At 42.6% G+C, this 25896-nt stretch overlaps 1 protein-coding gene across 1 annotated transcript; it reads left to right on the forward strand.

Annotated features, from left to right (window-relative positions):
- The first annotated feature begins 739 nt into the window (after positions 1-739).
- On the forward strand, positions 740-25578 carry BEAN1 (brain expressed associated with NEDD4 1). The gene is made up of 5 exons (XM_069966031.1): positions 740-896; positions 4165-4269; positions 13110-13316; positions 14802-14928; positions 22864-25578. The coding sequence occupies exons 2-5, from the start codon at positions 4245-4247 to the stop codon at positions 23186-23188; spliced, it is 684 nt and encodes a 227-aa protein (XP_069822132.1). The 5' UTR covers positions 740-896; positions 4165-4244; the 3' UTR covers positions 23189-25578.
- Positions 25579-25896: the final 318 nt, after the last annotated feature.

Below are 25896 nucleotides of genomic sequence, written 5' to 3' on the forward strand. Positions count from 1 at the left end.
TTAACTGGAGAAAAGAACGGTGCTGTTTCTGGAAGGAAGTGGCCATGTTTTTGTACCACTGGATAATCCATTTAATGTTCTAAGAGGTGTGCCTCCTATGTGGATGAATCTGCTGCTTTCCAGTATAGAAACTGTGAGGTGTTCAAGTTCACTCCAGTGTCCAGCCTCACAATGGCGCCTAAACATCAAGGACACCCTACATGAGGACAGCTCTTCCTTTCCTCTGGGTTACTTAACATGCCATAGACCTTTATAGCTACTATAGGCAACACTAGCATGTGCTGCTCCTGCCAATAAAGCCTCTTTGGATTTTTTTAGATATGAGAGGGGAAAATTCTTTTTCCTTTATTGAACAAACTCAACATTAATAAATATTATATGATCCTTTAAGATAACCATTTCCCTCCCATTAAGTCTTCCTGTTTCTCATGCGCCTCGGAAGGGAAGAATCAGTTGATGAATCAGATTGTTAATGTATTCTGTGCCTTCTTTCATCTCCAGACTTCTCATTGATTTCACATGTAAAGTACTGTTTTACGGGAAGAAGCGGAGGGATCCTTTGTCATATAACATCCCCCCCCCCATCCTTACGCTTTAATCATTGGCAGCACACACCGAGCACATTCAGCCTCAGTCTATTTGCATTGTACACACTACTGGTTCCCCCCCTTTAAATCAGGGACATGATAGGTTTGCTTTGATCCTGTCTCCAGGAGGGCAGTGTCCATATTGAATTTAAGGGGGGAGTTTAGTCTCGTACATTTCCACAAAGGAACACTGGAAACACCTTTTTCCCATCTGCTCTTGTCATTTCTTTCTATGCCAGATACTGCTTCTTCCTTCTACAGCCTGGGACTAAGCTCCATGGGGACAGGAGAAACTGCTCTTCACTGCTGGTAAGAGAGATGTTGATTTTGATAGCTGGATTACGTGGATAATCTATTGTGCATGAAGATTGTATACTGTAGGCCTTAAGATGGTAGGATTTGGCCGGTTAACCCTTGCAAGGCCTCTGCAGAAAGCAAACATCCTTTTCTATACAGTGATGGCTGTAAACATTCATAGAATGCCATAAACAATGAAATGCAAATGTAGGACCTTGTGGAAGGGAAGGTTTAGAAGCACACGCTGGATGATCTAGACTCCTATATTGCATTATTTCATGCATCAGTGTTTGTATACACCTCCCTTTTTTCTGATTTTATGTTAATAAAGTTCCATCATTTTACTAAGCTTAATGATTTTCAAAGATTATATTTCTATTTCTTCCCATTATCAAAATCACTGTTTGCTGTTAGTGTAAGGTGACAACTCCAGACATGTCTGCTGCCAGAAGTTTAAACGTGGGGTTCTGAGATCCAAACAGTCAAGTTGTCAAGGCAACAATACCATGCCAGCAGCCAGGAGGGGTCTTTTTTATCCCCCTGCAGAGATAACATGCCACCTTTACATGTGACTGTACCAGCCAATCACGCGACTTCTGCCATGGTCACATTACGGTAAAGAAAGACCTTAAAGGACAACTCCGGCATGTTAAAAAAAAAAAAACTGAATTGAAGCTCCAGTTGGTGGCTTCATTTTTTATTCACTTCCTGGTTTGGGCTTTCCCATGATGCACTTTGTCTCCTGTGATGTCTAACTGCCTCTACAGAACTGCTTACAGCTTGCTCAGCCAATCAGAGCTTAGCAACCAGTGTCATCTGACAAAGGGAGGCTGGCCTAACAGGGCTTAGACCCGCCTCCCTCTTGATGATGTCATTGTCACAAAATGGCTGCCACAGAGCAGCCTAGGGTCAACAGTCATTAGATAAGAATGAGTTTACTTCACTTCCTGGTGGGGGGTTGAGAGGAGAAAAGATAGGGAAGGGGGGCAGATAGGTGATTGAAGCATATTACAAAGTTATATAACTTTGTAATGTGTTTCAATTACTGGGGAAACGCTTTTCGCTCGAGTATCACTTTAATAGGAAACCTGGCACAGATATCTGAAAGTCATGTAAAATGTTTTAGTATTATAACCTAATAAAAATAATGCTGGAAAACACCTAATACTTACAAAGTATTTTTCACGATTGAGGGTTTGCTAAAATAGTATCTAGTCTAGACAATTCACTGTTAGCTAAACCTCACAAAATACTGCATAGACTAGATACAATTAAAACAAACCCTCAGCTGTATTAGGTCATATTAGGTCTGCACAAGTCTTTAACCACTGGATGTACACAAAAATTTTCCCATTCACTGGCAACAAGAACCAATCTGGCAGATTGCAAAAGTATTGATGCATCAAGTAAATAAAAAAGTTGTAGAATTTTTTAAAAATACAACTGGTATGTAAATCAGAGTAAATCAGGCGGAATACCATGGTGGAACTTTCCACCGCGTAATCCCGCCCGCCTCAGTGTGCTACAGCCTGTCTATGGGAGAGCGTGCGCTCTCCCATAGACAGGCTATGGCACACTGAGGCAGACAGGATTCCGCGGCACAATTACGCCTGATTTGCTCAGTGGGAACATACCCTTAAAGGTATGTCCCTTTTGTGCACAGAGCACTGAGGATGAGGTATGTCTCTTACCTTCATCCTTGGTACCATTCCTGTGCAGGTAATAGTTAGATCCTTATGCTAATTGGGCGATTTCGAGCACAGGGGGAAGGGCTACTACCCCCAGAGCACCAAGCTACCCCTGTTACCGTGTGGGGCACCCCCAGTGCTCCATACTGCTCAGTTACCGTAAGGATATAATTACTAACTGCATGGGAATTGTGCCAAGAATGAGGGTAAGGGACATATCAGCTAGCGAAATACATGCTATCTCCAGCCAATTTTAGTGGGCTCTGCCACCATAAACTTTATGTTCATTAATTTCCACTGCTTAAATGGTGCCAACATGTCCAACTGTACTGAGATTGTCACCGATCATATCATTTCAAGAGAAAACGATAATTCGTCAGTAGTAATATCGTCATGTAAAAGGCAGTGTTCTTTATCCATTTTAATAAATAAGTCCCTTGAGGCTGAAAGGTGTAAGCCTATCACACTTTTGTTTCATTTGGATGTATCTTTTTAACATAGATTAATAAAGAACACTACCTTTTGACCAGATATTACTACTGCTATAGTTTTCGGTATTGGTTCCTGTTTTCTCCATGCATTTGTAAATATGGGAAGGCGTGGGTGAGCTGCTGTTTGTTGCCTGTCAGTAAGTTTTCTGTATTCATATCAGTTCCTCATAATTGTATTTCCTGTCTCTAACATGCACATTAGGAGCAATAGAGTCAAATTACATGTTAGTATGTGTTTGAAGTGTATTGACTGCTCTTTTAATTTAACTATGGCAAATTGCAAACATTTTCAAATGGGTTGTTGACTTTGGATAAAACATCTTTGATAGATTGGTCCCCCAACAATAAGCTGTAACCAATGGGAAAACCCAATAACAAGTATTCAATCTACCTGCACCCCTGTAAGAGGGGACATTTACACAGTGGGGGACATTTATCATGCTAAAAGTTTTATTTTTTTTGTCGTAAAAGGGGCAGATGTGAATAAATTTTTTAGCAAACACCTGTTTTGTGAATACATTTTCGCAATTGGCCCCTCTACGCTCGCTGGGGAGGGGGGGGGATGGGGGGAGCGGACTCTGGGTGCACTGAATTTATCATTTTTCTCACAGAAAAATGATGAGGAAACCTATGCCAGGTCTGGGCTGGCGTAGGTTTCATTCTGTGCACACAGGGGATTTATGTAGAGGCAGTGCGCCATTACATAAATCAACGAAGCATCAGCACAGTGGGGACATTTTTAAGCCCCTTCTAAAAAACGCCACATATAATAAATGTCCCCCAGTGTCTATTTGAAATCAGTCAACTATGAGTGTAATCCATGGATTCTTTGGGTCCTCCAAAGTGGGAGATTTTCACAGTAGCTGTTCTCTACTTTGAGTAATAGATAATGACCCTGGCGGCCCAGTGATTCACAAACTGAGTGACCCACTGGGAATTTGCCCAGCTCAGCAGATTGTCCATCCAGGCATGTAGATGAGTGTGCTAAATTGGAGATCTTTCTTCTATTTACTCTGAATTTTCTAAAATGGATACTTTAATAAATTCATCGCATGATAATATTATGTGTTCTGATCTATTTCTTGTCTTCGCGTTTTTCAGCCCAGAAATATAGTTAATTAACCAAATAGAACGGAAGAGACACAAACCTTGAGTGACCTTCCAGCTCTTCTAGCTCTTACATGTCAATCAAGGTGACATGCACAAGTAAGTGTACTACTTGGATTATAGCAGTTGTCTGGAATACAATACAAGTAGGGGCAATCCCACAAGCAAAACATCGAGGACACTTCAAAGGGGATTCGTTAATAAAAAGAAAAACACAGGAAGAGGGGGAAATGGGGGTTATCTATCTATTATCAATTCATTTAAAAATATCAGTGGAGGTTACACAACATCTTAGTTGTAAATCTGGATAATCTCCAGAAAAGGGTGGCTAGAAAACACAGCGAAGGTTTGAGGCATAAAGACGGGTATACAAACAATGTGTGATCATAATTGTTTGACCATGTAACCTTTCTTATGAATGCCCTTCCACTGAAGATAACTTCCTAGTATACTATGACAGTGAAAAGTGGTAAAAGGCCCATGTACTGTTCTCATTGTAATGATGCAATATATCATTAAGTCTGTTGGGTAGATCCGTAACTGACTGAGACACATTGTGAAATCGCACCCATAGTTCATCACCTCAGCATTGATGCAGTGGTCAATAGACACATGTGTGAACAACAAATTATATCACAATTTACCCCCCCCCCCCCCCAAGCTGTTGCAGAATCACAATTTCTCTTTAAATAAAACCAACTTTTAAACTAAATAAACCCCCAGTGATCATTAGCTATTGCTGAGGAGAAAGGGGCCAACTGCTGTGGAAATGTAGTATTACAACCAACCATTGATTTAATTGGCCGATTGTAGAAGACTGTCTGTCTATATCACAGACACTTTATGTAAGGCCTCTCTGCTCCTAAACATAGAAGCCCTGAGCAGGGGACTCCACTCTCTGGTATCCAAATGCCCTGTCTGGAACTATGGAGAAGGGTTGTCTTCCTGAGACAGCCCTGTTAATGGAATCCTAGACTGGCTAATTTGCATTATTGACATGTGTCTGCCTTCAATGTACCACTTCTATTCTTTATAATCACTTTCTAATAATGCCAGGGGAATGAGGGGAAGTGAGCGAGAAAAATCTGTAACAAGAAGAGTGCCCATTACAATGAAAAGACGAACACACAATAAACAAGACAAATTCCCTTCAATCTTAAGAAGCACAGGCCCCCTCCTTCATCTCCTCTCAGCACTGGATTCATTCTAAAACTTGTTTTGGAGCTTAATGTGATAATTCCCAGGGTGTAGAAGACAGCAAAAACCAGCAGATGCCAACTTATCCCTCCGAGTATTTCTAGCAAGAAAAGCTATTTTTTCACGTAATTAGTAGGGTAATTTTATAATGGAATTAATTAATGGCAGCACTTAGCAGCTGGCATGAAAAAATTACAAGTGTAAGGATTTGCATTATCTGTGACTCGTAATGTCCAAATGGGCTTATAAAATAAGAATAAATTGCTGTACAAGAAAAATAATTGCAAAGACATCCCTGTCAAAGAGAGGAGTCACTCTGAATAAAAAGTAAAAAGACTCAACTTTGACTTTGATGACATCATGTATGTCTATGTTGTTAGCTCTACTAATCCGTTCAAAGGATACAATCACAAATGATCCCCAATCACCATTGATGATGTTTGATCACAAATATTTGTTGCTCTATTCAACTTTTTTGCTTCTTACTAACATTCCTGAGACACTCGAAAAGGTCCAGGAAGCTATAAGGAGATGTTAGACTGGGTCCTCAGATTTATAAAATGTTAATCCTATTTCAAACAATAATCTGATGAATTAGGGGAAACCCCCGACTGTTAGAAGAATCTAACCTGCTGATATGTCCATATAGTGCACAGAGTGCTGAGGATGAAGGTAAGGTTCTTAACTTCATCTTCATGAACCTAATATTGGAGGTGCACAGTGGCTGGATAAAGTGCAAGGAGTGCCAATACACTATCTTAGAAAATCCATATAATCATAGCCAAAGAAAAAAGTCTAAAAAAAAGTGCACATCACAATTTAAAATTATAATTTACTTTATTGAAATAGCAGACTAAAAACAAACTGTATACAGAATGTAAAAATGGCCCGAGAAGGAGGCTTACAATGTATTGCCTTCCCTCAACCACCTCCCCTCAATATCACATAATCAAGAGACAGGGAAAGTGTGCACCATGCTTCATGCACTGGAATTCAAAATAACAAATGATGAATACATATAGAACATACATGCATCAAGTGACAAAGTGCAGCAAGTACAGTGGTAAAGTTATACACTTAATTATATAAGCACAATAAAAACAGGTGCAAAAAACAACCTCACCAATGGATTGTAATAAACCCAGTAAAAGGATGAAGAGTGGTCCTGGCACGACCCTTCCCCACGCCCCTCGTCAGTATGAACCTGACTCCATTAGGGGTCTTTATTATGTGATATTGAGGTAAGGAAATTGGAGGAGGCAATACATTGCATGTAAGCGTGTCCTTGGCTAGTAAGGTAGGGTTGATATTGTGTCCCTTCTCTGGTAACTTTTACATTCTGTATAGTTATTATTATGATTATTATTATTATGATAGTTCATTAATAGAGAGCCCTTAATTCCAGAGTGCTATACAAGCGATAGGGGTAACAAACAGGAACAATTCAAGATCAAAACACATTACATGAAGGCAAATGGCAGACTGGTACATGCGGAAAGAGGACCCTGACCGGGAGGGCTTAAAATATATACAGTTTGTTTTTAGTTTGCTATTTCAATAAAGTATATTTTAATTTTACATTGGGATGTGCATAGTTTTCTCTATCTTAGGCTTTCTTCTTTGGTTATGATTAGAGATGAGCGAACCTGACGGATTTCTGGTTCGTACAAACTAGAAATCTCAGCATCTGACTCCCACTGTCTGCCGTCTCAGTGCAGCGGGTGGATACAGCGTAAGGAACGCCTAGAAAACTGGGATACAGCCTATGCTATAGGCTGTATCCCAGTTTTTTAGGCGTTCCTTACGCTGTATCCACCCGCTGCACGGAGTCGGCAGACAGCGGGAGTCAGATGCCGAGATTTCTGGTTCGTACGAACCAGAAATCCGGCATGTTCGCTCATCTCTAGAGATGATCTTATCTTTATCCTCGGCGCCATTTTCGCCATCCCTCACCAAGTGCACCAAAACAGCTCATTAACATAGGAAATAAACTGCTAATATCCCAAAAACTGTGCCGAACTTCATCCTTATTGCCTTGTGCACTATATAGACATATAAGCAGGTTAGATTTTTCTCACGAAAACAGTGTCCCTGGCCAACTGTTTCTACACAGTAAGGTCACAAGTAACTTGATCTTGACCTTAACTCTCCTGCATTACAGAGTGCAGAGACAGCCAGGGAAACTATTTACATGAGCTCTCCAGGAGCTTTAGGTTATACCTCTGTATTAGGGATCTAATTGCTATGGATGGGTAATTACAAAATGAAAGTACTGTGATCATTTCATTTAACTTTATACAAAAAGAAAAAAAAACTTTTACAAAAATGAAAAGGTATTAATAATACCTTATTGCTTTATCACAATTGGCTCCACTTAGAAAAAGTCTTATCAACCATTTATGCGATTGAGCCCTAGGAATTAAAGTTCAGCTTCATCTTTCGTGTTTATCACCAGTGTTCTGAAGCATAACCAGTGTTATCTTTGGGAACAAATCGTTTCAGACAAAGTGGGGGAATGGGTTATCAAAAGGCTGGAAGGAGCAATTAAAAATATCTACCTCTAGTCAAAAATGAACTCTCAAGGTTCTTTCTAATCTCGCTGTTCCTGTCACTCAAACAACTGATAGACACATTTCTAAATCAGAAAGCACAATCTTTCTATATAGCCTGAAGATACTACTCTATATAAAAAAAGAGCCAAAGAAAGAATGCTATAAAAGGGCCAAAGCAGGTAGAAATAGATCATTTAAAATGTATTGAGGACAATGAAGAATAAAATAATAAAATATATAGGTTTTGGTCTCATGTAACAGTAGAAATGACAAGGTACTATAGGTTATACTGTCTACAAGAACCTGCTGGAGTCTATGGTACTTCTATCTTAGGTCTTTACATGCCATGTCTATGGGGTCACATTTTTTGCCGATTCTGTCATTTGATGTCATTTTTTCAGTAGGGGTTACTTAGGAACATTGAGAAACACTGGTCAAGGTGACATAATCCAAGTAATTGTTGATCAGTCAATGTAAGAATCAACCCACTAAATGTTAATGTTGTAGGTCTGATGCCGTGTTTATACTAGGACAAAAGTACACATTCGGTGCACTTTGTAGAGATATAATGGAACACTTGACCAAAGCTCATCTGTATACTAGGTGTTAGCGTCGAGTAGTGGCAAAGGGCAGTAAGACAGGACAGAGACAGTGAGCCCTAGCTGAACCCGCCCACTGTCCCTGCCTACTTGCCACGGACAGCCCTAGGCGGCTGTGGACAACCACAAGGACAGTCCCTACACTGATAAAATGTAACACACAACAGTGACAGACAAAACAAACACAATGGGCCAGAGTAGACAATCCAGGTCAGGAGGCAATCCAGGTAACGTCGGGAGGCAAAAGTCCAAAATCAAGATTTTAAAAAATAGTCAAAGTCCGACGGTAAGGTCAGGGCAGGCTGCAAACAGGGAAGTCAGGAAACAAAGCCAAAGGTCAGAAATACACAGACAATAGCAGAGGTATAAGCTGTAGCAGAATATAACTCAATAGCCAGTATTAGACTGCTGGAGTATCAGACTACTTATAATGGACCTGGAGCCTCCTGAATCCATCTGTGCAAGTAAATCCTTTCAGACAGAGGTACCTGTCCATCAAGAGAAACAGCATCAAACAGCTAAAGGAATCCAGAGCAGAGTAACTCCTTCATTGCCAAAACCTGACAGGCAAAAGGGGTGGGGCTAAATAAACTGAGACAAGTCCAAGGCTCAGGAGACAGTGCCTTCTGCGCCGCACAGCTCGAATAGAGGAGCGCAAAGGCACTGTCCTGACACTAGGCTAATGCATACACTTTTTAATTTTTTTTATTCTTCTGCTTACTAGTAGACTTTCAATGAAGCACAAGATGAAAATAAATTAACAACGAAAAATAATTCTGCCAAACTGTAACCACTTATTAACCATACTGCTATTAAATTAAAATAAAAACACTATATACAGACTGCTATGCCTGCATACAGTGATAGATACCAGCTCTATACAGTCTCAGAAGACCATCTAAGACAGGGGTGGGGAACCTCCGGCCCGCGGGCCGCATCCGGCCCCTGAGACCTCCCGATGCGGCCCGCGGCTCCCCTGTGACACGCGCTGCTCTGGAGGAAGGAAGGAGCCGGCGCACACAGCATCCTCTGTGACAGCTGCCGTGCTGTCTGTGTCGGCTCCTTCCTCCTCCAAAGCGGCGCGTGTCTTCAGTCTCCTGCGGGCCGCGCGCGATGACGTCATTTCATCGCGCGCCGCCTGCAGGAGAAGACCGGCACAGAGGACCTGGGAGAGAAGAGGACCTCGGCGGAGGTGAGGTGAGTGGGATGTTTATTTTTTTTTATTTGGGGGTTAAATAGGCTACCAGGGACATGACTGATGGGGGGGGGACAACTAGGCTACCAGGGACATGACTGATGGGGGGGGGGGACAACTAGGCTACCAGGGACATGACTGATGGGGGGGGGGACAACTAGGCTACCAGGGACATGACTGATGGGGGGGGGGACAACTAGGCTACCAGGGACATGACTGATGGGGGGGGATAACTAGGCTACCAGGGACATGACTGATGGGGGGGGGGACAACTAGGCTACCAGGGACATGACTGATGGGGGGGGGGGGACAACTAGGCTACCAGGGACATGACTGATGGGGGGGGAATAACTAGGCTACCAGGGACATGACTGATGGGGGGGGGGACAACTAGGCTACCAGGGACATGACTGATGGGGGGGGGGACAACTAGGCTACCAGGGACATGACTGATGGGGGGGGGGACAACTAGGCTACCAGGGACATGACTGATGGGGGGGGGGGACAACTAGGCAACCAGGGACATGACTGATGGGGGGGGGGACAACTAGGCTACCAGGGACATGACTGATGGGGGGGGGGGAATAACTAAGCTACCAGGGACATGACTGATGGGGGGGGATAACTAGGCTACCAGGGACATGACTGATGGGGGGGGATAACTAGTCCACCAGGGACATGACTGATGGGGGGGGGGGGGGATAACTAGGCTACTAGGGACAAGACTGTTGGGGGTTAACTGGTCCACCAGGGACATGACTGTTGGGTGTTTACTGGTCCACCAGGCATATGACTGTTGGGGGTTAACTGGTCCACCAGGGACATGACTGTTGGGGGGGGGATAACTAGGCCACCAGGGACAAGACTGTTGGGGGTTAACTGGTCCACCAGGGACATGACTGTTGGGGGTTAACTGGTCCACCAGGGACATGACTGTTGGGGGTTAACTAGGCTACCAGGGACATGACTGTTGGGGGTTAACTAGGCTACCAGGGACATGACTGTTGGGGGTTAACTAGTCCACCAGGGACATGCCTGATGGGGGGGATAACTAGGCCACCAGGGACATGCCTGATGGGGGTTAACTAGGCTACCCGGGACATGACTGTTGGGGGTTAACTGGTCCACCAGGGACATGCCTGATGGGGGTTAACTAGGCTACCAGGGACATGACTGGGGGGTTAACTAGGCTACCAGGGACATGACTGTTGGGGGTTAACTAGGCTACCAGGGACATGACTGTTGGGGGTTAACTAGGCCACCAGGGACATGACTAATGGGGGTTAACTAGGCCACCAGGGACAGGCCTGATGGGGGGTTAACTAGGCTACCAGGGACATGCCTGATGGGGGGTTAACTAGGCTACCAGGGACATGACTGAGGGATTAACTAGGCTACCAGGGACATGACTGTTGGGGGTTAACTAGGCCACCAGGGACATGACTAATGGGGGTTAACTAGGCCACCAGGGACAGGCCTGATGGGGGGTTAACTAGGCCACCAGGGACAGGCCTGATGGGGGGTTAACTAGGCTACCAGGGACATGCCTGATGGGGGTTAACTAGGCTACCAGGGACATGACTGATGTGGGTTAACTAGGCTACCAGGGACATGCCTGATGGGGGTTAACTGGTCCACCAGGGACATGCCTGATGGGGGTTAACTAGGCTACCAGGGACATGACTGGGGGGGTTAACTAGGCCACCAGGGACAGGCCTGATGGGGGTTAACTAGGCCACCAGGGACAAGACTAATGGGGGTTAACTAGGCTACCAGGGACAGGCCTGATGGGGGGTTAACTAGGCTACCAGGGACAGGCCTGATGGGGGTTAACTAGGCTACCAGGGACAGGCCTGATGGGGGTTAACTAGGCCACCAGGGACATGCCTGATGGGGGTTAACTAGGCTACCAGGGACAAGACTGATGGGGGTTAACTAGGCTACCAGGGATATGCCTGATGGGGGTTAACTAGGCTACCAGGGACATGCCTGATGGGGGTTAAGTAGTCCACCAGGGACAAGACTGATGCGGGTTAACTAGGCTACCAGGGACATGACTGATGGGGGTTAACTAGTCCACCAGGGACATGACTGATGGGGGTTAACTAGGCTACCAGAGGCATCACTGGGGGGGTTAACTAGGCTACCAGGGACATGCCTGATGGGGGTTAACTAGGCTACCAGGGACATGGCTGGGGGTTAACTACAATAGCAGGGGCACTAGGCTAACAATACCTTGCCTTGCCCTGGGTGCTGCAAACCCCCGCTACTAACTGCCGCGCACGGTATGCGGCCCTCGAATGATTTTATTAATGCCCGACCGGCCCTCGACATGGAAAAGGTTCCCCACCCCTGATCTAAGAGATTACAGTGCAATTGCATCCAGTTACTCACAGGTAACATCTTCTCTGATCGGAGTTGGTCATTTATGCTTTTGCGCAACAATCTGGCATGGGCTGCTTGGATGATTTCTTCAGGACCTGATGGACAAAAATTTTTAGACTCTGCACTTTTTCAGCCTTCTGCTTACCTTTCCTCCCATCTATAGTGCCCTAAATAGTAATAATTCTCCCTGGATGTCCCGAACAGTAAAGTAGGTTGGCAGGTCATCTCAACAACTGGTATATTCCCCCTGTATGTTTCTCCCTAATGTTTTTTCCAGAGATAAGCCCCTAGTAGTTAGTTTCCCTCTGTAAATAGGCTCTCAGTAGACAGTGTCTCCCTGTAGATAGGCTCCCAGTAAGCAATGCCACCCCTGCAGATAGCCTCAGTAGGCAGTGTCCCCGGTAGGTAGCCCCCCATAGACAATGTTCCCATATAGATATCCCCAGTAGGTCGTAGACTGCCCCAGTAAGTGCCTTCCACTGTAACTATCCCCAGTAGGCAGTGTCTCCTGTAGATTGCCCCCAAAAGGTAGTTTCACTCTGACTTTATTGCCAAAAAAAACCAAAACACTAACCAGGGTTTCCCTGCAGCAGTCACTGGCACTCATTGACCATCTTCAAGGCCTCAGACAGCTTTCTGCCTGCAGCCACTAGAGGCCGGGAGTGTCTCTTCCTCTGGGACACACCATGAGAGCATCATGGAGAAAGAGATGCTCCAGGCCTCTTCTAGTGGCTGCATGCAGAAAGCTGAGGCCTAAAAGATAATTTCCGCTTTTCACTGCATCACGTTAGAACAGGCCTACATTGAAAAGTGCTGCTCACCCACATCATCCACATGTGTATGGGCATCTGGGGAGCACCCATACAGTTTAAAGGGATTCAAGGGGGTGGTAAAACCATGAAACAGCTGAGGTGAGCTGTTTTAAGGCTACTAAGGCTTCAATACAACAAAATGGTAAGTACAGTACAAGAGGGACCTATTAACTTCAACATACTTCATTTATCCCTACAGAAATTCAATTAAACCAGAGTAACCCTTTTCTGGAGTATTTTGGTTACATCCGAAGCAGCCATGACCCTGCACTTCCTGTGTCCCCATTGGTCCTGGCCGGAATTGTTATTGGACTGGTTCTCTTTCTGTCCTGTATTACTATCATCATTGGAAGTCTGAGGAAAGATGGAGGTGAAAGAGACTGGCACCTGGAGAATATGAGCTATGGTAAGCAAAGAGTCAGCTCGGCTTAAAAAAACTGAGCTGGATAGTCTGTTTATTAACGGACTCTAACTGATGCAGACAGATGCCTGATTGATCCCCTTGACTTGAGTAGGGGTTTGGTGGGTTTCTTTCTGGTGTCTATTTAGTTAGTTATTTTAGTGGGGGGGGGGGGCGGGAATACTGCTTGCAGCCATTTCAGAACCCTTGTAAGGGTGCGTTCACACCTACAGGATCTGCAGCAGATCTGCAGCAGATTTGATGCTGTGTTCAGTTATTTAAATGAAATCTGCTGCAGAAAATCAGCTGCAGATCCTGTAGGTGTGAACGCACCATAAAAGTGTAAAGCTAACCCTATATTGTTATTTCCAATGTAATTGTCGTATGCTAGCTGCATATGAGTGCTGTGAACTGTCTACTCTGCTGACATCTATGGGGACATTTATCAAGACTGGCAGAATCGTAGCCAGTCTTAAATAAGTCACACACCCTTTTCTCAGCCGGATTTACTAAGAGGCGCATACACGCCTGGAGCAGGTGTAGATTATTGCCTGGTTTACGCCCGTTTCCAGGTGTAAACTTTGATAAATTAGGAACAGGAGGAGGCCACGTCCCTTTCCTGCCTTGCCCAATCTGTTCACTTATTTTTACCTCTACAATAGTGGTATCACCTCCTCCTACCCACGGTGCAAATTAGGAAAGTATGCTGGGGCAGAGGCTTGGCTCCTGCACCTGCAACATTGCAGTCAGTGACCACAAGCACAACTCCCAGTTGTCTCTAGTATTACACACTACATAGACCATATAAATAGCATGTTTTTTGTCAAGTGTGCTTGTGTTTTTATTTTTATATGTAAAGTGCGCTTGTGGTCTACTCATAGGTATATGTAAGGTTTACCTAATGTCTCACACAATAAGATGGTGGAAAGGTGCGTTTACTTGACATCAAGGATGTCACATTTAGGCTATGTTTTCACAACGTCAAAAATAGAGAAAAGGCGCTCAATTTTGATTTGTAAAAAACAACCGTCTTTGTCGCGATTTAACTGACAGCAAGGGCAATGCATTAAAGTCAATGGAAAGACGGACGTCCAATGCGCACAATGTATTGAATGACGGACGTTTTTGCTGCGGATGGCAAAATAATGAACATGATCATTATTTTCGGACGTCTTTTGCATACAGTGGACATTTTTAATTAGTTGTTCACACCGTTTTTCACCGTTCTTTCTCCGTCTGGGGAGGCCAGACATCTAAATGACGAACGTCATTTTAGACTCAAAATGACGGACGTCATTTTGACCGGAGCATAGAAAACGTTGTGTGAACATAGCCCTAATGAGCATTTAGAGAAGTTGAAGTTGAACAGTCATTGCATATTGACTGATGTTGCTTCTCCACGTGTTGATGTATCTACTGTGCAGCTTTGATGTGGGCAATTGTGGTCAAGTAAACAACTATGTTTACCACGTCTTATACAATGTCTTACAGATGGAATCTCCTATGCAACATCTTCATTCGGTGACTTGCGATCTGTTTGTACAGGGGACATTTCTCCAACCATAGAATTTGACTCATACCTAGAACTTAGTGCATCTTATCCTGATTATCCGCCGTGGTAAGGAAAAATTTGTCTTCTTTAACAAAGCATTAGGTAATGTTTGCAAATCTTATTATAAAAAATCATATATAAGCCTATGTAATTATCCAGGGCAACATCTGATGCCAAGCCCTACGTGCATAACTATTAGTTAGGCACATATGACTGATAATTATGTCATTAATATCTGTCACTGTTTCTGATATGTAGAACTTTATCTCTGTCAACTCTGTCATACAACCTCTGGGATAAAGAGCCATATCATATTAGACACCACATCTGCCCATACAGCAGATGGATGTTCTCCAATCATGTCCTACAGGGAGCTTTAAGTTGCTTCGTACATGTGTCAAAACTATGTCACTCCCGCTGCCAAAAACTACAATTCCCCTTATGCCTGGACAGCCAAAGCTTTGGTGGTCCAGACATGATGGAAATTGTAAATTTGCAGTATCTGGAGGGCCGCAGGTTTGACATTTACAACCATACCATCTTAAAAAGGTCCGTTGTAGGCCGAAAGTTTGAAACATCTCATGTTACCATTCTATTAGTTACTTTGGCCTACAGTCAGGGTAATAGCTGTAGGAGGTTCTGAAGAGGCCCTGGTTCCTGAGGGGGGCCGAGAACTAGTTTTGCCATACCAGTTGTATTATAAACTGCATATGTAGACAGGGGGCCTGGTGTAGATCTTCCAGGAGGTTCATGTTGTGCCTCTGCCTGCACTAAAAAATACCCGGTATAACATATATGGCAGGTCTTCTACTATTAAATTGTCCAGAATTACTGGGGAAAATTGTCATCTATTAAGTGTCATCTTTCATGCAGCTCTTTCCTGTATAACATACGGCCTTAGAATAAGACGTTAATTGGTGCAGGTAGATACCAGGATGTTAATTGTTTAATCGACTTAACCTTAACGTTTGGAATAAATAGTGCATTCGATTTTTTTATAGTTCAGTGAGACGGAGAATGTAGCATTTAAGTAAATCACAGTTGACAGGCAGGATAAATGGACATCACGCTAATATGTCCTATTAAGAGAATAAATGAAATCCCGGTGTGGCTGGTATTTTAGCGCTCATCTGCTTTATTTAATGTGAAATGGACAGGGAAAGATGAGATGCTCAGACAGAATATTTCTTGTTGCCCTTCACGGCGAATTTAGTTTCAGTTAGGAGGTCGCAGGATTTAATATAAGAGGGATTTTGATGGTTGGGTACAGCGGCCACATTAACCTAATGATAGGGTGAATGGAAAATTGTAGGTCACAATGACCTTTATAGAGATTTTATTAGTATTATTATTTATTTTAAAGCACCATTAATTGCAGGGCATTGTACATATAAAAAAGTGGTTTAAGAACAAAAAAGACAAAAACAGTACAGTAAACAGACAGACAAGACAAGTACAGTAAACATTAACTAAATGAGTGGCAGACTGGTGGCAAGAAATGAGGGTAATTATCAGCTAAACAGCTTCATATTGCCCTGTTTATTAGGGGTAGTGATCAAAAAGCCGATCGGGTCATTTTGACGTGCCAAAGAATCATCTGCCATCAGTGGAACAACTCCCTGTGTAAGGGTGGGTTCACATTGAGGAATTCTCACAGATAAACTCTGCGGAATTCCGCCGGCTGTACGCTGATTCCGCATTCCGCCGAAAGAATTGACATGTAATACTTTCTCACATTGCTTCTGATCTTCCCCCCAACTAACCTCTCTCTGTGTCCTCTTGTTCTTGAGCTCAGTTTTTTACTAAAAACACTTCCCTTCTGAAATTTAGTCCTTTAACCCTTTCCCGCACGAGGACGTAACTGTACGTCCTCGCGCGGGTGTAGGCGTTCAGAGCGGGGCCGCGCGGCGACCCCGTTCTGAACCGCGGCGGTCCCGGGTGCCGCTTGTAGCCCGGGACCACCGGTATTAGCCGTGCCGATCGCCGTGCCCGCTAATACAGTAATCAGATGCAGCTGTCAAACATGACAGCTGCATCCGATTACCGGCTGCAGCACTTTCCTGGGGTCTAGTGGGGGAGATCGCTCCTCCGGAAGCGATCTCCCTGTCTGATGCCGGCCGGGGACTCGTCCAAGATGGCGCCGTCCCCGGCTCGGCACTCGTTTGTATTCGGCTGCAGCAGCCGAAAGCAAACGAGTGCCTATCTCATTGATCTTTGCTGTATATCTATACAGCAAAGATCTCAATGAGAGATCAAAGTGTATATACTAGAAGTCCCCTAGGGGGGCTTCTAGTATATGTGTAAAAAAAAAAAAAAGTGTTGTTATTAGTAAAAAGCCCCCTCCCCTAATAAAAGTCTGAATCACCCCCCTTTTCCCAGGTTATAAATAAAAGTAAACAAAAAAATAAATAAATAATCATGTTTGCTATCGCTGCGTGCGTAATCGCCCGATCTATTAATTAATCACATTCCTGATCTCGCACGGTGAACGGCGTAAGCGCAAAAAAATCCCAAAGTGCAAAATTGCGCATTTTTGGTCGCATCAAATCCAGAAAAAAATGTAATAAAAAGTGATCAAAAAGTCGTATATGCGCAATCAAGGTACCGATAGAAAGAACACATCATGGCGCAAAAAATGACAGCCCCATAGACCAAAGGATAAAAGCGCTATAAGCCTAAGAATAGAGCGATTTTAAGGAACGTATATTTGTTAACAATGGTTTGAATTTTTTACAGGTCATCAGATACAATATAAGTTATACATGTTATATATCGTTTTAATCGTAACGACTTGAGGAACAAGTCAGTTTTACCCCAGGGCGAATGGCGTAAAAACACATTCCCCCCAAATAAAAGAAATGCGTTTTTTTTTTTTTCAATTTCACCACACTTTGAATAATTTTCTGGTTTCGTAGTGTACCAAATGCAAAAATTCAGCATGCCATTGCAAAGTACAATTAGTGACGCAAAAAATAAGGGCTCATGTGGGTCTATAGGTGTAAAAATGCAAGTGCTATGGCCTTTTAAGCACAAGGAGGAAAAAACGAAAACGCAAAAACGAAAATGCAAAAACGAAAATTAGCCTGGTCCCGAAGGGGTTAACATACTTACAGGTTTCAATCTTGTCCCCCTTTCCCTTCTTTCCTCCAGACTATACAGATTCAAATCCTTAAAGTGACACTGTCACCCCCTTTGTGCATTCTGACATCTCTACACAGGTGTAAAGGGTAAATTTAGCGTTTTTCATACCTTATTTCATATCATACGTCGTGGTGCTTGTTCAAGTAAAAAGTGTCCTTTTATCAACTGCAGATTGTATTAAGTGGGCGTGGCCTCGCGGCATTAGCGCCACTTAACCCCGCCCACAATGGCCCGGTTGGCCCCGCCCCCTTGACGCCCATTGGTTGTCCAACGTAAAGGGGGTGGGGTCTAGACCTTTCGGCCAGCCTGTTCCAATGGCCGGCGAGGGGGCGGGGCCAACTGTGCCGTTGTGGGCGGGGTTATGTGGCGCTAATGCCGCGAGGCCACGCCCACTTAATACAATCTGCAGTTGATAAAAGGACACTTTTTACTTGAACAAGCACCATGACATATGATATGAAATAAGGTATGAAAAACACTAAATTTACCCTTTACACCTGTGTAGAGATGTCAAAATGAACAAAGGGGGTGACAGTGTCACTTTAAGTCTTCCCTGATATGGTTTATGTCTCACACCCTTCACCATTTATGTGGCCTATCTTCCCATTCTATTTTATCAATGTCCTTTTTTTAGGTGAGGATATTGATAAAATAGAATGGAACTTTGTGAAGGATCTTTAAAAGAGCACTGATCGCTGAGATTGATGCTCATTTACAGATGGGCTTAGGCCATCTAATAAGGCAGTTAAAGTTTATCTGTTGCAAAAAAAATAAATCAACAAGGGTTGTGATCACAAGCAGTTTTGCAATATACTCACTTTGTTCTATCTTTTTCTATGTTTTCTATGTTTAAATCAGCATTATATGCAGGTGTATATCAAATGAGGGCAATAAGCATAGGCTAATGATATGATTAATATTTGCTAATTATATTATTAACTATGCATGCTTAGAAGGAGACTATGCTCTATGTTATGCAACAATTCAGTTAGTAAAATGTCGCGGTGTGGTTACAGATGTTTTGGTGCTTTGACAGGAGAGCTGACCATACCATGCAAGCACCTCCAAGATTCTCTGCTACTGCATGTGGATGCGCAGTATCTGTACACATGTGCAGTGAAGAAAGACACCTAGCAGCCATATGTGTAACATTGACTTAAACTTAGAAGATGACTATATTGTAGAACTGCAATCACAACCCTGTTGATTTCTTTAGAATAAAAATCATGACAGTGCCTCTTTAAAAGACAAAAGGTTATTAAAGAAGCTGTATAGATGGTATTGGAATGGCAGCATGGTTATTGTAGGCTTTTCATGTTGCTTTAGAAGGTTTCAAAGGTAGTGGATGGTCCGGTGTTGTGGCAAGTTCCAAACTACGTGAGATGCACTTGGAGGATTGAAGGTTATGTGTTGGGAGATTATCGCAGAGAGGTGTAAAGGGGACATGTGGTGGACATTGTTGTATAATTTTTGCAATGTAGCCAGGTGGAATGTGACCTTCAAGGTAGAAGAGGATTGGTTAAGAAGGATAGAACTGTTGGTCCGTTTTCAAGGTTTGTATGTAGTATTGCAGCTCTCCTCCTTTGGGGTCAATCAGTAAAGATGCAATTCCACACACAACCTGAGAAGAGACGTGGTGCCGTTTTTTGAAATAAGGTATATTTCTGTAACCTTGGTTAACCTCTTTAACTTTTTTTTTTTTTTTTTTTAAACCAAGGGATATGTTCATCTTCATATACATGACTGGAATTTTACCTTATTGTTGGTTGTATGTCTAGCATGAGGCATTTTGTGCACAGCCATATTCTGGATCTGTGTTGGATTATAACATGGCCCCTATAATCTGATGGTTTTATATGGAAGTCATGACAAAAAAAAATAGTGACATGCCCCAACAGATATTTTCGTCTTGTAGGGAGGAATACGGCAGTATACAGTATACAGTATGATCATAATATTATAATAACATTGACCAGTATGGGCCTGATATGCTGCTGTACATAGTATGCACACTAGATAGATAGATAGATAGATAGATAGATAGATAGATAGATAGATAGATAGATAGATAGATAGATTGATTTCCAGGATTTCCATTTGAGGGTGGAGTTGCATTTTCCTAAACCTATTAACAATATCATTCCATGTCATTGTTGGAGACAGACATGTTCTTCCTCCTGCCCTCAGAGGTAATGTTCTTCAGTTCATCAGCCTGACGTGCGCTGATGTTTGTTCGCCAGACATTTACTCACTGAGAACAGGCATCTTTATTTGTTTTGCAGAGTCTATGGAGCATCTGCTGGCATGAAGTAATCATCTCCTGTATTATCCTGCAGCATATTTTAGACACACAACATCCTAATTGCTTTTAGACGCCTGTCCTGGATAGCTTCACTTCTAAATTTACTGTCCATCTGCTTACAGCTGCAGACAGAGCTGCTTTTAATAAGATCATGAACAGAAAGGCGAGGAGGCAACGGCTGCATCTCAGCTATACACAGGGTTCCTCTAAGGATGTAGAAAATACATCTAAAAGCAGGTAGTACACTGCCAAAGAGGAATTGCTGCTGCTATCTCCACCCTCCTATGATAACAGATTTCCAGTGAATAAACGTAAATAATTGCCTCATTAAGAGTTATATAATTGTCTAATATACCCGTATTTTCCATACGACTGGGCGTATAAGACGGCCGCTAACTTTTCCAGTTAAAATATAGAGTTTGGGATATACTCACCGTATAAGACTGCCCCTCCCTCAATGCACACCAAATAAAAATTAATAAAAACCATCAGACAGCAGCGAGATCTGAGAGGCAGAGAAGGAGATACAGTAATTCCGGTAGGATACAAGGGCGGCCAGACGGGTGATAGAGGTGTTTTTTTCTGAACACAGCGCCACTCTACTGTATCTCTTTTTTAACATAACCCGGATGCCTGCAGCTTGCACTGCTCTTGATACGGTCGCAACATTCATCGGGGATGCAGCTGTTTTTTAGCTCCACCAGATGCGGTGACCGCAGATTCTTCAGTCTGGTTCCGAGATTTCTCAGCACCCGCCCAAGCGTATACCCAGTGTATAAGACGATCCCTGACTTTTTAGAGGATTTTCCTGGGTTCAAAAGTAGTCTTATACGCAGGAAAATACTGTACTTCTTCACAATTTTCAAGATTTGTGCTTACTTTCATTGAATATGAACCTTGGTTTTTTAAAATGACAGAATGAAAGTTTGTCATGTTTGTGTGATGAACTCTTAGGTGTAGGGTTTATAATAGTCATGGTACAATTATCAGTTCCAATCTGCTGCTTCTCTTCACAAAGCAATCATACTATGTTAAAGGAGTATTCAGAGCTCAGACTTTTCTGGCATTTGTACAAAATATGACATAAAAGTCTGACAGATTCAGAACACAACAGATACAGTTACCGGTACTACTACCTCCATCGGGAAGGAATCGTTAGAAGGATAGGTGGAGTATTGCACTTGTAGTCCACACTTCTATTGATGGTGCGCACTTGTCAGAAGTCATGTATCATATTCGCGTAAGACAGAAAGAAGAAGAGATGCAAGGGCACTCACCATTCTGTGCGATAGTCTTTATTGTAGTGTGAACTTCAGTTTACATACAGTAAATGCAGCAGGCGGCGAGGATGCAATGCTGAAAGTGTTTGGCACACTGAGATAGAAATCCCCCTTTAAAACCTTAAAGGGGTTGTCCAGGATATTTTAATAAACTAGCATTGCATTGACCTCTGCGGGTGTTGCATATTCTACATACACTTCTATTTTTTATTTAGAGAACTTACTGTGTTCTCAGGCTTAGTCACATGACCACTCTGCCTGTGTTTACTTCCTGTGATGTCACGTTCCCTTTCTGTTTCCTGTTCCTGCCAGTGAGGAAATAGTGAGTCATCAGGTGGGCATGGTTATGCATCCACATTTCTCTAGCCACACCCCTTACACCTAACTAACATCTAAGGTCAGAAGAAACTGCAGCAGTAAGGACAGCATGACAGACTACAATCTCTGTACAGCACTGCAGCATAGGTTGGAGCTATAAACAGTAAATAAAGGAAGTATGGGGGTAATTTATCAACACTTGTGCTAAGGAACAGGGAAGCAGTTACCCATAGCAACCAGTCAGATTCTAGGTTTAATTTTTTAAGGCCTTTTTAAAAATGAAAGAAGCAATCTGATTGGTTGCTATGAGTAACTGCTCCCCTGCACAGGCTGTGATAAGTCTTCCCCTATATTGTTACTATTGTAGTGTAAGGATGTACAGTGTTAGGGAAGTGCTGCTGCTGTGTAATATGGAGAGGAGAGAGGAGACTTCACCTTATGACAGTGACCATTATATCTATAACTTGCTGAGGTAACATAATCCTGGTTCAATAGGAAAAAAATGTTGGACATCCTCTTTAAAATGTGTCTGTCTTCTGTAAGATCCAATGCACTACCTAGTGGTGGTTGATGGCAGCCAGAATGTCACAATTTAATTCTACTGAGTAAATTAATTAGCTTAGTAGTAGTAGTAGTATTTATTTTAAAGCACTCATGATTCTAGAGTGCTACGTTTAGCAGGCTGCTTACTTTACTTGGCTGGTTTGTTGAGGGCAGTTTAATCTGAACTTCTCTGATTATGGCCCTGAAGTTCTCGTATGGTTGTCCTAATCACAGTCTACTGCAAATCATGTTCCACCTGCTAAGAACCAGAGGGCTTAAACCTTTGCTTACTTGATCTACTATTGTCTTCCTAAACCGTACTGTGTATCTACTGAGCAATAATTTATTTGAAGAACCATATCAAGATTCCTGGGCAATAGAAAGGATATGTTTCAATGTGTATTTCTTTTCTTCTAGCTATGAAGACTGTGTTGGGCCAGGGATCTTGGGAATACACCTCCCAGCAGATGATCCACCACCATATTCCTTACAAGATCCAAATCTTAGTGATGGGTTCTCATCACTTCATACCAGCACTGAAGAGATTCCGCTGAGTTCACAAACTAACACGGAACACTTCCAGGTCTCCTCAGCAATGTCTACTGTTGACCTACGAGTTGTTCCACCAATCCAAAGTATGGCCAAGAGAAATCTTCACCTTCCTATAATACCAATTGACATGCTGAAAGACATCTCATCACCAGGCATTGTTGTGTCAGAAGAAAACCAGCAATGTCCTTAGTTCCTTAGTAGCACTGTGTCTTGTCTGGGAAGAAGTTATTATCTTTCTTATGTAGCAACTATACACTTGTGTGACATTGCAATTCCAAGTATTCCTTTTTAGAAGTGCAATTAGTTTATATCTAGCAATAAGCACGTGCAATAGTTCAAAAAACAAATGTTATTACACCTTATTGAGGGCTAATAAGAACCAAAACTGTCCAATACTATTTGCACAGTGTCACGGATTAGCCTCTGTACGCCATCACAATGGAAGTGAATCACAGCCATCATTACGTGACTGAGGTGTAGACTTTCAGCTTAAAAGGAGAACTCTGGGAATAATGTAAAAATCCAGGGCAGGCAGGTAAGTATAGAGAAGCACAGTGTCATTGCAAATGGATCCCCGCCAGCCTGCTGTAGTTCCCAATTTTGTGACTGAGATGGAACACCTGCAGTCACTGACTGACTGAGCGGGTATTTCCTGCTGGTTCGTGATGACACTGGAATCCGGGGGAAACTGGCAACTGGAGCACAGGGATGGGTAAGTGTAGTTTCTTTATTATGTTACTACCACATCCTGCCGTTCTGGATTTTCACTTTTCCCCGGAGGTCTCCTTTAATTCAAAAGGTTTAAGAAACATATTCCAATACTGTGAAGGAATTATTAATATTTTATTGTCCTACCATTTTTTAATGGCTCAGAAGTATTTGGATGAAGACAGAGAGGTTTTATGGTCCAGTTTGGCAGGTTACCTCTTTGTTTTATGACATTTTAAGGAGATAGAAGGTCTAGTGTTCATTCCAAGTGATGCAGGCTGAAAAAAATAATTCTATAGAATGATAGCAGAAACTTACCGAGTGGCCAAACCGACTGCCATACTTAGCCAACACCAAAAGGTCCAGAAGAACACAGAAACAGCTACAGTCAACATCTAGACAAGTCAAGAAAACTGTTAGGGTGGGTTCACACGTACAGGATCCGCAGCAGATCTGCAGCAGATTTGATGGCGCAGATTTCATGCTGTGTTCAGTTATTTAGATGAAATTTGCTTCAGATCCGCACATTAAATCTGCTGCGATACGGTATGTGTGAAGCTACCCTTAAAAGGGGTTATCCAGTGCTACAATAACATGGCCACTTTTGCACCACTCTTGTCTCCAGATGGGGTGGGGTTTGAAACTCAGTTCCATTGAAGTAAATAGAGCTTAATTGCAAACCACACCTGAACTGGAGACAAGAGTGGGGCAAAATTGGCCATGTTTTTGTAGCGCTGGATAACCCTTTTAAGATGTACCTGTCGTGATTGCCTGCAGTCGGATCAGTGAAGATTTCCTCTCTTAATCCAGAATTTTGGGGCTCCATGTATATGAACACATAATGAGATATTAATTCACCTGACCACCATTGGATCAGAATGTGGGTCGTGGATTATAGTCTCATTGCATGTTTGTGTTTATGGACATCTGAACTTCCAGATTAAGACAGGAAATCTCAGCTGATCCAGCAGCGAGCTGCCATAAAAGGTACACTTTAAGGTGGACATCATTACCAGATATGATAATTATCAAAAATATTGTCAAAGTCTTCAATAAACAGAGGCCTTTATGATTGGCATACAGAGAATGTATGCTTCGATTCAAACCAATGGTAACACTAAGGAACAAAAAGGCCAGGTAAACCATCTTAAAAAAAGTTCTGCTACATGTTAAATTTTCTTTTTAAAGTAAAGACTTGAAACAGCTGAAAAAAATTACATATCCCTAAAATAGTTTCTGATTCATTGAGGTGGTGTACAAAGACTTTAAAGGGCATTCAGGCCATAGGATAAAAATCTATTGTGCCGTGTCCCTTACATAATAAAAAAGGCATACTTACCTTGCTCCGGTGCCCCGCTGCTCCCCTGCAGCTTGAAATTGGCTCTATCCTGTCCCTCAATCTATTCCTCTTCCCTCTAAAATGAGAGTTCAGGAGCAGGGACTGCTGGTTCAGCCAGTCACTGGTTGCATCAGTACCCGTCTTGGAAGAATGATGAAGATGAGAGGACCAGAAGAGCCTGGAACTTCTGGGAAACAACACAGGATCAGGACTAGGAAAGTGTGTTTTTTTTCTATTTTGTAAGAGGATTAGCACAATATTATTTTTAACTTAGGGAAAAAGGAATACCCTTTTCATGATAATAATTTTGTCACTGGACTTAACCATATAAACACAATAATTTTATACACATACACAGCCACACACAATTATACATTTTTACGGTCATCTAATATATATATTGTCATGTTATCCTTCCACATGGTCATCTTATATACGTACACGCTATTTTTATACACTTATGCCATCTATACATACACATTTTCTGGCTACCAAAATAATGGAGGAGAAAAATAAAGGATTTATTAACAAAACAGGCTCTTGTGTTATGGTTATGGGTAGAAGTGACCGGGGATTAGCAGGAGAGGGTATGGTTACAGAGGCTAGAAAGGAGTCCTTAGCTTAGATTAGTCCAATAGCTGCACAATGTTTCTGATTGATCCTAGAAACATTGCTCTCCTATGGGGGCATAGTTCATAGGGACATAGTTTTGACCACATACATTTCTCTACACATGGGAACACAGCCTAATCAACACCAGAAAATTTACATAAACTATAGTAGATGGCAACTCTTAATAAATGATGGTCATCTTACACGAAACCATTTTCGGTGAACTGTAAAATGCTGGA

This window comes from Dendropsophus ebraccatus, chromosome 4, assembly GCF_027789765.1.
Source record: "Dendropsophus ebraccatus isolate aDenEbr1 chromosome 4, aDenEbr1.pat, whole genome shotgun sequence".
In the NCBI taxonomy this organism is placed as follows: domain Eukaryota; kingdom Metazoa; phylum Chordata; class Amphibia; order Anura; family Hylidae; genus Dendropsophus; species Dendropsophus ebraccatus.